General features: G+C 41.1%; 1 protein-coding gene and 1 long non-coding RNA gene across 14 annotated transcripts in view; one reads left to right on the plus strand and one right to left on the minus strand.

The window, feature by feature from the left end:
* SEMA6D (semaphorin 6D) overlaps positions 1-4,778 on the plus strand; it is a 136,441-nt gene extending 131,663 nt beyond the window's left edge. For 12 of the 13 annotated variants that reach the window (XM_054077357.1, XM_054077356.1, XM_054077358.1 and 9 more), the window contains one exon: positions 1,067-4,778. In XM_054077357.1, the coding sequence (XP_053933332.1) occupies positions 1,067-2,370 (1,304 nt within the window). In that variant the 3' untranslated portion in view covers positions 2,371-4,778. The remainder of the gene's footprint in view (positions 1-1,066) is intronic. The other variant, XM_009556908.2, reaches the window with a different exon arrangement.
* LOC128853346 (uncharacterized) lies at positions 2,552-10,042 on the minus strand. The gene is made up of 2 exons (XR_008451820.1): positions 8,248-10,042; positions 2,552-8,038 (listed from the first exon to the last, which is right to left on the minus strand). It is a non-coding gene; the product is annotated as an uncharacterized LOC128853346 (long non-coding RNA).
* Between the last annotated feature and the right edge of the window lie 2,247 nt (positions 10,043-12,289).

A 12,289-nucleotide genomic window follows, 5' to 3' on the forward strand; every position in this document is an offset into this window, starting at 1 on the left:
TTGCACGGTGCCATTAAAACCTGAACATAACAGTGTTCAACATAACTCTGAACATTAACAATGTTCCAAAGGCCTTGCCTCTAACTAAAGTGAATCTGTTCATTCCCTCTTGCTCTTTCATTTTAACGTCACTTGAGATAGTTAACAAACAGAATTACTTCTATTAGAAACTAACATTGTCTTAGCTGCAAGATGTCTGTGGTTGCTTTAAAAAGCTAAAAAAACCAAAGGAAGCTTGTTAATACAAAAATTAAAAACTACTCCAACAGTCAAGTTCTTGGTCTAAGCTAAAAGTTTTTGAAATTTTTTTAACATTCTCTAATAACTTAACCTTGCAAGTTGTTTTTTTTAATGTGATGCAACTGTTTATGTTCATTATTGACTGAAAAAGAAAAAGAAAAATTAATGCTGTAAAAGAATGACATAATCTTGAACTTCAAACCCTTTGCACATATATAATGCAAGGTGTGTCACTCCAAGGCTAGCAACCTATGGATCTATTAGTTTACAAGTTTTCCACTGTGTTACTTTAACATGGTATAACAATGCAGTATGTGCATTATACAGTTTTACACAATATTTGCATAATCCCATCTCTCATTTGATACTGATTTATGAGTTGGGCAGAAAATTGAGAGAGAAATCCATCCATGAGTTATTAATTGCTGTCTGGCCCAGTAGCACCTTCTAACCTCAATTTTCCAGCAGAAATCATTAATGTTGATAACATACAGGCTTCAGTTTGTGAGCCACAAAGGAAATTTGGGGACAGGCTAAACCAAATGTAGTATGAGGAGAGAAGCTTCGACAAGCATTCCTCATTATCAAAGAAAACAGATAGTCTTCATTTAGACTGATCAATGTCCACACAGTCATTTTTATTTATGAAACTCTTTGCATCCGTCAGTGCTATGGATTGCAGGATCCAAGTGAGCTACACTAACACTATAGAGACAGAGCACTTGCAAACACTTCGTAGACACTTCCCTGAGGGAGGCGACCTTCTTCTGAAATGTATCGGTTCGAAGTCCATGTAGATTTATGATATACTGCATGTCTTTTGCAGGTGTAAGGTGGGAAGTACAATCAGGAGAGTCCAACCAAATGGTACATATGAATGTCCTAATCACTTGTGTCTTTGCCGCTTTTGTCCTGGGAGCCTTTATTGCGGGAGTGGCTGTTTACTGTTACCGGGATATATTTGTACGGAAATCCAGAAAAATACACAAAGATGCAGAATCAGCTCAGTCCTGTACTGACTCCAGTGGGAGCTTTGCTAAACTGAATGGGCTGTTTGACAGTCCCGTCAAGGAATATCAACAAAACATTGATTCACCCAAACTTTACACAAACCTGTTGACCAGCAGAAAGGATTTGCCACCAAACGGTGATACGAAGTCCATGATGATGGACCACAGGGGACAGCCTCCGGAATTAGCTGCACTTCCAACTCCTGAATCTACACCAGTTCTTCAACAAAAGACTCTGCAGGCTATGAAGAGTCAGTCGGACAAAGCGCATAGTAACCTCAATGCTTCACGAAAGGAAACCCCACTGAAAAGCCCTCAGTTTTTTCCGTCCAGTCCTCCGCCCCACTCTCCTCTAAGTCATGGACATATTCCTAGTGCAATCGTTCTTCCCAATGCTACTCATGATTACAATACATCTTTCTCAAATTCTAATGCGCACAAGGCAGACAAAAAGATGCAACATATTGATCATCCACTTACAAAACCATCCAGCAAAAGAGACCACAGGAGATCTGTTGATTCCAGGAACACCCTCAATGATTTTCTGAAACACTTAAATGAAACTACTAGTAATCCCAAAGCAATTATGGGAGATATTCAAGTGGCTCACCAGACTTTAATGCTGGATCCAATGGGAAATATGTCTGAGATCCCACCTAAGGTTCCCAACAGGGAGGCATCTTTATACTCTCCTCCATCAACTCTTCCGAGAAACAGCCCAACAAAACGAGTGGACGTTCCCACCACTCCTGCAGTACCAATGACCTCTTTGGAAAGGCAAAGAGGTTATCACAAAAATTCTTCACAAAGGCATTCAATATCTGCCCTTCCTAAAAACTTAAACTCACCAAATGGTGTTTTGTTATCCAGACAGCCTAGTATTAATCGTGGGGGGTACATGGCTCCCACGGCAGGCACAAAGATGGACTACATGCAAGGGACGCCTGTCAGCGTTCACCTCCAGCCTTCCTTGTCCAGGCAAAGCAGTTACACGAGCAACGGCACCCTTCCTCGTACAGGAATAAAGAGGACATCCTCCTTAAAACCCGACGTGCCACCAAAACCCTCATTCGTTCCTCAGACAACTTCAGTCAGACCACTGAACAAATACAGTTACTAGGACATGTCTGTGCTAAAAATGAGTGTGGCGTTGACCTGTACAGGTTGTGAGATGATGTTGTGGTAGACACATAAGACAGAGACTTGCTTGTTGTTAAAGAGAACAAATTGGCCAAAGAAACTGTCTTTACTTCAGCAACACCTGTGTCTTGCCACATGTAGCTACACAGCAAGACTTTGTGTACTTGCTAAGAGCAAACATAAAAAAAGAAACAAAGGAAAGTGCTGGTCATTACATTTCTTTTGTTTGGAGCTAAGGAGACATGTAGCACAATGGGGTGGGGGCTACTTTACTGTTCTAAATAGCTAAAAAAAAAGAGTTTTTCGGAAAAAAAAATCAAGTAATACTTGAAAAATGGGTTCCATTTTAGACTGCCATTAAGTGTGGTCCTTCCCATTAAATGTGAACATTTTAATATGTATGCATTCACCTTGCCTCTTGCACAAATGTCAGAAAATGGTAATGTCTCAATGAATAGCTGGGTTAATAATCAATTTGCTGGAATTCAGTCTCTGGCCCAACTGTAGCATTATTATTTTTTTCTCTCCGTGTACGTGGCATTTTGTTTGTGCCACAGAAAAAGCTGTGCGTGTGTGTGGATGTGCGTGTGTACTGTACACACTAGGATGTACTTAGATTCCCATTGCATCTTTTATGCTATGGAATTGTTTACATTGAGCATGACTGAACAAACAGATGACTCTGCCTTCTGCGGCCCTTTGGGTTCAGTTTGGCAACAGCAAAGGTTGAACTGCACATCTGCCAGCCTTCTGAACGAGAACACCTTGATGAAGTAGCCACCCAGTGAAAGAGCACAGATAACACGTAATTCTTCATAACTCTGTTACGCTGCTATTGATTCAGAACTGTGCATTTCAAATCTAGTGGTTTGGGCTGGAACGGGGGAGTTTTACTGTGTTCCCACAGTGCCTCCGTCCACTACCTGGCCACTGTGAACTCGAGCCCCTGTACTTCTCATTGAGGGCAGCTAATAGTCTACTTACTTGGCAAAGGCCTCTGTAACTAGAGAAGGTTACATTTTTGTTGCGTTTAATAATGCCCTACACGCTGATAGACTTGTCAATAAAACAGAAGAAACATTAATTGGCTTGGCAGAAGCAGTCCGTGAAAACTCAACAGTAGTGCAATCAATTTGTTTTTGTTGTGTAATGTAAGGGTTTTTTTTTTCCAAAGTCATGCAGGTAATGACAATATTCTGTAAATATTATGTGTGAGTTTACCTGAATCTGTGCATTTTGTGCCTTATTCATGCAAATGATAAAAGTACTAAAAAAAAAAAAAATAAATCTGTCAAGTGTTCTCACTATAGCACATATGTCCCGAGTGCCCGTTGTAAAACCGCTCGACAGCACCCAAAAAAAAAATAAATGAAAGAAGATAAAAAGCAAGGATAATTAATGGTAACTAAAGGCAGCCTACAATCCAAGAAGACAGCAGCATTAAATCACCTTACCATGATAAACATTCCACTCCAGCTCTCTGAAGGATCAAACAGTTATAATGTGAAATCAAATGAGGTTTCTAGGGTAATGGAACACCTGCTAAAGTTGTGTAAGCTATTTAGTAGGTTTTACGGTATCCACTTGCAGCTGATGTTCGACACAGATGGCTATTTTAGCTTGCAAAGTACACACTACCACATTGTTTATTGAACATAACTATAGAAATAACCATGGCAGAGGAATATTCATGAATTAGTGGGACAAATAACTGCAATGGGTTTCAGAGATGGTGGAGATTTATGTTATGTGTTCAAAGGAGAGAAAAGGTTAGTCACTGAAAACTGGATCTCTGTTACAGAACAAAAAATAAAGGATGGAAGTAGTCATTTTTTCTTGTAAGGCTGTAAGGGACATTTATTTCCTGAGACCTCTAAATCCAAAAATCAATGATCTCTCTTCCTAAACACTTCTGTCTTGCGACTAAAACACTACAGATTAATAACTATTAAATATGTACTCAGTTGTCAAAAGACACAAACTGATCCGAATTCACTTTACGAATATTAATTAATACAGACTTGTGTGAAACCGAAAGATAAATGTATGTGAACCCTGATAACCTCCTGTAACATTGTGCTGCCTTGTAGATGGTAATGTGAGTTCTCTCAGTATTTATGTTGAAATTTCTAACATTCAACCTAGTCCTTATTCTGTTAATTTAATAATAAAAGATGCTTTATCCATTTGTGCAAAGGTAAACGCAGATTGTATCTTTTTTAATGGTACGGCATAAAAAAAAGTAACCCTTAAATGAAAGCTGCTCTATACTATAGAGTACTTTAACCTGTATAGATATCTTGTAAACTTGTATTGTGGATGTGTAAATAATACGTTCTTTGGGTTTTTAACACCGCATGTAAAGTCAAAATAAAATATTCCAATGTACTGAGTGTCTAATTTGATTTTTAGCTTTCGGTGCACTGTTGCTGGGATTACAGTAGAGGAAAAAAAACGTCTTGCCTTTAATAGCCCCGTGAAGGCGATCTCACCAGCCTTACAGGGCTCTTGCAGAGGCAGACGGCGATGCACGCAGGTGTCTTTCTATCTTCATCGCAGCCACATGTTGCCATGCGTGTTCTTGAGGGAGAGTGAGTGTCTGTAGATGACTTTCAGCCTCCTGAGTTAAATATAAAACATCAAAGTAACAGGCGTGCGCTGGGAGGGTGCAGTACAGAGTCAGAGTTGCCCATATGACGCACTAAGATGCACTGAATTTGAAAATACATAAGATATGTTCACAGAAAGCCTTTATTGGAGCCTGATCGAGGTTTCGCCTGATTTTACAAGCCTCCCTTGTAAGGTTAGGAAAAAAATTACCAATTTTGGACAAATACAGTACAGTTTTGAAAGAAGATGGTGTGTTCCTTTTAAAATGTAGGCTACAAAAAGCTAGAGAAAAAGCTACAGATCATTCCTGGCAAAATTAATTGCAGACTCTACATAGCAGTGCATTCCTAAATACTTACTAATGCTTAATAATTGAAATTCACGTCTCAGGCAGACAGTAAAGCCCAACAGAAATATACGTGCCATATTTAGTATGTGCCAACATCACACGTTAATTTAAAAATAATGAGGGTAATTTGATATCAGAAAACAAATATAACGTATTCTTTTAATTAAAAGTTGATTCTAGATAACGGATAAAAATGATTTGTTAGAAGATTATGCTGTCAAGGTATTAATCATTTGAAATCACTGTGCGTGTTATAACAATGCAGAGGCACCTAGTTGAATCTTACCATAAAAAACCAAATCTTTTAAAGGGAAAAAGGGCATGGTGCTAAAATAAAAAACCTCCCAAACCTATAACGGCTCAATATGGTATTTTTTTTTCCCCTAGTGTAGAAGCATATTTAGATTTCTTTTTATTATTTTTTTCATTGGATGTCTTATGTATGAAATGAAGATTGAAACACATAAGAGTTGTCATAGACTGCAAGCCTGTGCTGCTTTTCCACTTTAAAATTAACTCTGTCAGTCTCAGGCAGTATAAGGAAAGGTGTTTCCCTTTGTGAAGGGACAGTGCCTTTTGAAGCACAACTCCTGGAATAATTTTCAGTCAGACATTAATGGTTGTAATGAGAAATTATAAATAGTTACTCTATGACATAAAAAAATGCCTCAACCACACGATGGAATATTTTCATTCAGAAAATAACTGTATTTATTCTATCTAAAAGGTGTCAAGTGACTGTTTTCCACAGTTAACTTGTTTTGGTCAGTGTTGAACCAACCTTCATGTAATGAGTGATGGGATGGCTGGATGGGTCTAACCAAAGAATCATCTCTCCCAATATGCTCTGCAAGGCTACGTGGTGGCTGCAAACACCACAGAAGCCGATGAAAAGAAATACCTTATTTTGTAGAAAAACGAGTACAAGAAGAATTCACCCTTTAGTAACAGAGAGGGAACGTGGCAGCCAAAGGCTAACCAGGGATAACGGCAGCTTCTAAACTGCTTTGATTTTAAAGATGATGCCAGAGCAGCCACCTACAGACTCCCCATGCTGAAAGGAAACTGCAACAATAAAGAAAAGCTTAGCAAGAAAAGAAATTAAAGCAATTTCAGTGTTTCTCCTCAGATGTTCTCCTAGGTCACTTGGTTGGTTTTGAGCATCCTGAAGTCTCTCTTGAAGAACAGTCTGTAGCCACAGCACTGGCTGCTGAGCACACGAAGGGTGTTGGATGCTTGTGGGTAGGAAGGTGCTCAGAAAGGGTGGTCCCAGGCACAGAACGCAGATCTGGCACAGGAAGGCAGACGAGGCTCCTGCTCAGCTCTGAGTTGCTTTGTTTCTTGTAGAAAAAAGCATAAATTATTATGAGCAGAACACAGACAAGTAAAAAAGACAAAACAAAATAAAGGGCTGCAGTCCCACAGTAGTGAGATGATTGCAAGAAAACCAATTTGTAAAGCCGTGAGTAGTTATCTTTATGACTGTGCTGCCCGCACAAACCTGTGGCCTTTTAAATCAGTCTTGAAGTAATCAGAATAGTTACAAAAATCAGGATGCCTCTTGCTAATGACTCACTCTGACCCTGGCAAGATTATGCAGGCTGCCTTCGGTATAATGCATCCTCAGAGCAGTGTTCTTAGCTGGAGTATGTGTAGTTGGTCTGTTCATAATGTTTTCCACTTACTAAGGTTTTCTTATTTTTTCCTTCGCCCTCTGATTCTGAGTACTGGCAAGGACATCTTGCAGGTAAGTAAAGGGAAAGAGAAATCCCATCCCATCTGGGAAAGGTCAGTATTTGCAGGAGTGGGGAGGAGCTGGCTGGTATTTCCCCAGGTGCCTATTAATTTCATGGGGTGGAAAAATGTTTTTCAAAAATTGATCACGACAAAATATCTCATAAATGCAGCATCTGGACCTCAGCTGGGATGTGCAAGCTTTTCATATAAGAAGCAGTACCAGGAGACCAACCTACCAAGACTGCATTTGTTGTTCAAATGCCATCGTAGCACAGTATGAAAGAGCAAGAAACTGAAGGATTTGGGAGAGAGGACAAAAAAAACAACCAATCCACATTAAATATTTAATTAGATTTCTCTTTGCTCAGAGAAGTCGAGATGCTCACCTTTTTATTCAATCATGCTAAAGTGCAGCCGGTGTTGAGGGCCTGACTCTGGACCGGCTATTGCTTACTGCCTGCAAGCATTTTTTTTTTTGACATATTGCATTGGCCTGACACACATCTGAAATTATAATCTGTCCTGAACTCTCGACTGAGAAACGGTTTCTACTCTGCCTGAAATGAAAATTATTGGAAGCTCTGATTTTATTAGTGCATTCTGAATTCATCCAATGATCTGATTTATGGTCTGCTTGCTTGCTTTTTTCCTACCATCACCAACTTCTCTGAGCTCTGCTCGTTAAAATCATAACTAGATCCAAGTCTGTGTCCTACTGTGAAGGCTGCTGACCACGGCGGAAATGCCAGAGGGTCACCGTGTTTAGGTGAAGCCTGAGAATTCCTTGGGTTGCAATGGTGATGCTGCATCCTCTCCGCCAGACTGGTGCCTCTGCCCTTCATTCAGCCAGGAAGAGTGTTGCTGAAGCTCCTTTGGTACTTCAAGGGCAGGGAAGCAGGACAATCTTCCACACGGACAAGCCGTCCTGCCCATTGGTAGGAATGGTCCTCCCCTGTCAACACCAAAAGGAAGTTTACTACAGGAAAACTTGAATGGCTCCCCAAAAATCCCACCGCCTCGAAACTGACCCGCACACATCTTGTCATATTGTCTTATTTTGCAAACCACAGGCTGTTTTTCCAGAGCAGAGTCCCCCTGGCTTGAACAAAAAATGAGGAAAGAGCAACAATTCTCAATAAAGGCCATGCTGCGGGATCATACCTGGCTGTAATAGATGTTTTGTAACTTTTTCCAGTAGCTGACCTTAAACATTGGCACAGGCGGACCATGAGCTAACCGCTTTGCTTCTGTAGCTCTATGACTGCCTTTAACATAACGTCTATTCCTGCACGGAAATGCCTAGCAAGAAAAGAAGGGGGGCAATCAGCTTTTAATTTGGGTCACTTTAAGCACAGGCTTATTTCTCAAATCTTTGATTTACAATACTGGCCCTATATGAGGGAAAAATAATCAAAAATAGATCAGAGCAGATGAATCATAAAAGCAATGCACTGTCTGGCTGTACCTTCCCTCCCTTTCTGTGTGATGAGTATCCATCTGATTACTCTGATTTCCTCAGGAATACACGCTGGTCAATTAACAGCTCGAGATTTTTTTTGTTATGGACTAATGTCAGATTTTTATAATCAGGCCGTGCTGTATAACCGTGGATGGTTATTAGTCACAGGTTATTGTGTCTGGCCAACAATTAGGTGAGCAAGAAGCACTTCCAATATTAACGCTGCGTGTGAGAATTGATTTCTGTGAAAGCTTGGGCATGCAGCTCTGACATTCAGTCTCTGTCACCGTGAGTGCAGGTGAAATACTGACTCCATCGAAGGAGATGGCAGAGCTGCACGGGGCCAGACCTTCACCCTCAATCACTCAGACGTTCCCAGAAAGCAAATGCTAAGAAGGTGTGAGCGAAAGGGGATTGCACATCTGCAGAAAAGCATTCGCTCTAGCAGGATGCAGCCCCACATCACCTCCGGCCGACTTTGTTTGGTAAAGGAGATTAAGGCTTCAGAGTAAGAAAAATCCCTCTGTGGGAACTGTCTGATTTTTTGGGGTTTCGGAGGGTTTTCCAGCAGGTGCTGCAACGGGAGCTGAACAGGCGTGCTTAGACCAGCTGGCATCTTATGCACAGAGTCTTCTTGCCATCCCTGGACCACAGGGTGTGTGGTTTTAAGTTTGCCTGATTTTAAATTCACTAGAAAAGCCCATCATGTACTATTCAACGGGGACACAAGGCACCAAATGCCAAGTTCCCAGGCACAAGAGAAAAGCTGCATAAAGGCACCCCCTGAGCACATTGAGACTATCCTATAGGGGGCTGCTAGCGCTAACAGAAGCAGAAGAGGGTGTTCTGTAGTGTTTGTTTCACTTTTATTGGTAACACTCGAATAAGGAGTATCAAAATATGAAAATCACAGAATGGCTGAGGCTGGGAGGGACCTCTGGAGATCATCTGCTCCAGCCTCCCTGCTCAAGCAGGGACACCTAGAGCTACTCAAGCATTCTGGGAATCACTGAGCTGAATTAGGAACCTGAACTGAAAGACGGTAAAAATGATTACTGATTCTTAAAATCCTTTCCAGGAGAGTTTTTAGATTAGGCAGGTCTTTTTGCATAAAGGTGAAGTCTTCCTTCAATCCAGACTGAGGTGAGTTTGGATATCCAACTACTATTTTTATTGCAGCACTTACTTCTCTTTGACGAGCACAGAGTGCACGTCTCAAATAGTCCTTCACTGTTCAGATCCCAGAGGATATCGGCTGATCCTAACGCACAACGTACCACTCTCCATGCGAGTCTTTCATCTGAAGTGACATCATGATCAAAGGCGAGGTTATACGGAGTGCAACACACTGTGAGAAAGTCACGTGATATTTCAGAGCTGCTTCATTACTGGGATGGATAGTTCAGAAAGCACTTGAAAATGACATTTTACTATACATGATATGTTCCATATTACAAGCATTCCTTGTCAGTTCCTGCTGCTTCAGTTAAGCGGCAGTACCTGGTAAAAGGATGGATTTAGTCCTCCACAGGAACAAAACTCCAGGTAGAATTTCTCCCCATACTCTGAGGGAGGGGATATGCCTCAAAAGGCTCTAACTACGTAAGATATTCCAGGCCACTAGGGACAAAATACCACTAGGACACAAAGCAAGATCAGTTGCCAAAAATATACTTTTTTTGTCACATTTCAGACTAAAACCACTTAGAAACGCGTCATCTCAATTTGGCGGGGGAGGGGAGAAAAGATTTGCCCTGAATCTGGTTGACAGAATGGACAGCTTTATGATGTTGCCTTCTAACAAAATCTTGCACAAATGCCATACAATGCCAACAATGTCGGCAGTTTCTATCTAAATCCAGTCTGGATTATTTTATATGCCTCCTTGGGTCCTCTAAAACATAGTTCTGCTTGTCCTACACGGAACAATAACTAACCTGTCTTGAAGCCTCACTTTGGTACTTTAGTGCTCGTCTGTTTTTTCATAAAGTCCTCCCAACACGGGATTCTCCTCTCTCTGACTGCCCCTTCACGGGGTACTCCAGCTCCACATCCCTCTGCTTCAGATGCAAGGTCGAGTCAGAGGAGTTCAGCTTCAATATGTCAGACTGCACCTTTGTTATTCCACCCGATCTCACCTGCAAGAACATCACACATGAATGACAAGACAGAAACTTCACCAGGATGGTTCTTTATTAGCTCTCTTCTATTGAGCCTTGAGAAGAGGAGGCTGAGGGGAGACCTTATTACTCTCTACAACTGCCTGAAAGGAGGTTGTAGAGAGGAGGGAGCTGGGCTCTTCTCCCAAGGGACAGGGGACAGGACAAGGGGGAATGGCCTCAAGCTCCACCAGAGGAGGTTCAGACTGGATATGAGAAAAAAAAATTTCACAGAAAGGGTCATCGGGCACTGGCAGAGGCTGCTCAGAGATAGGGTTGAGTCCCCATCCCTGGAGGGATTTAAAAGATAGGCAGACGAGGTGCTCAGGGACACGGTATAGTGGCAGATAGGAATGGTTGGACTCGATGATCCAAGAGGTCTTTTCCAACCTGGTGATTCTGTGATCATGTGCTCCTCCATCCCATCAATGTAATGTGGGTGTTGACATTCGTACCTCTGAAAGCTCCCCCATATCCTCCGTCAAACACCTGTGAGCAGCTTCCCCTCAACAGGGGAGCAATGGGGAGAGAGACGCACACCAAACCAGGAACCTCAAAGCAAGTCTGGAAAACCAACAGAAACCAGAAGGAGATACATGTCTAAATACCAGTCATGCCTTTGAAAATCTCCTCAGCTGTTAGGCCCATTTTATCCTTGCTCTCTGCTCAGACATTAAACAACATGCCAGTTATGATGCGTATCGTTCACACACAGGGACACAGGGGAGAATCGTGGCACCTCCGGAAAGCGTACCAAATACCCTACTTCCAACTAGAAGAAGCCTCAGACACCAGCTAGGTGGTATCTCATGATGCAGTTAGGATTTCAACCAATAACCACAGACCTATGAAGTCCCTGATACCTTATCTAAGTATTTCTGAACTATCCAAAGTTGAGAATTGATCTTTATTTTGGAGATTATTTTCCTAGTTGAGCTGCTTTGCTGTTATGGCTGTTGTTTTAAAATAAAGCAGTTCTGGAATGCTAATAAGTCTATGTGGATTTTTTTTCCCTAAGAATATTACAAAAGTCGACATTAAATGTACTAGCCTGCACCCAGTTTCTGTCTGATTTAATAAAATTATGCCAGCCAATCAGCAATATTTTTTTTTAATTAACCCCGGAGGTTAAATGGAAGTTTACTGAAATCAGAATATGTTAAATGAATAATTTCTCTTGGCTTCTTTCAGAAAGCCTCTCTCTTACCCCAATAATCAGTTCAGCTGCAAAGAGATCAATAAGGTCTTTCAATTCAATGAGTAGAAGGCATACATTAAAAAGCTGGTAACAAACCTGATAGACTAGAGAGGATATTACAGCCTATTATGGGTTTTTTCGACACTAAATCTATCTGCTAAAAATTCTTGAGAAAAGGTTACTGCCTATACACTAAACAGAATAATTTGTTAGCATTGCCTGAGAAGATTTCCTGGCATTTATCCACAAACAAAAGTCTTGTCGTTTAAATCCTCATTACAGGAGAAACCAGACTTTTAATCCTGAAACCAAAAATAGGTTCAGAAGCCAACCATTGTTGGCTTTTCCCATCCCATAAATGGACAAAGAAGGGTATAATTTCCTAGA

This window comes from Cuculus canorus, chromosome 12 (assembly GCF_017976375.1).
Source record: "Cuculus canorus isolate bCucCan1 chromosome 12, bCucCan1.pri, whole genome shotgun sequence".
Classification (NCBI taxonomy): domain Eukaryota; kingdom Metazoa; phylum Chordata; class Aves; order Cuculiformes; family Cuculidae; genus Cuculus; species Cuculus canorus.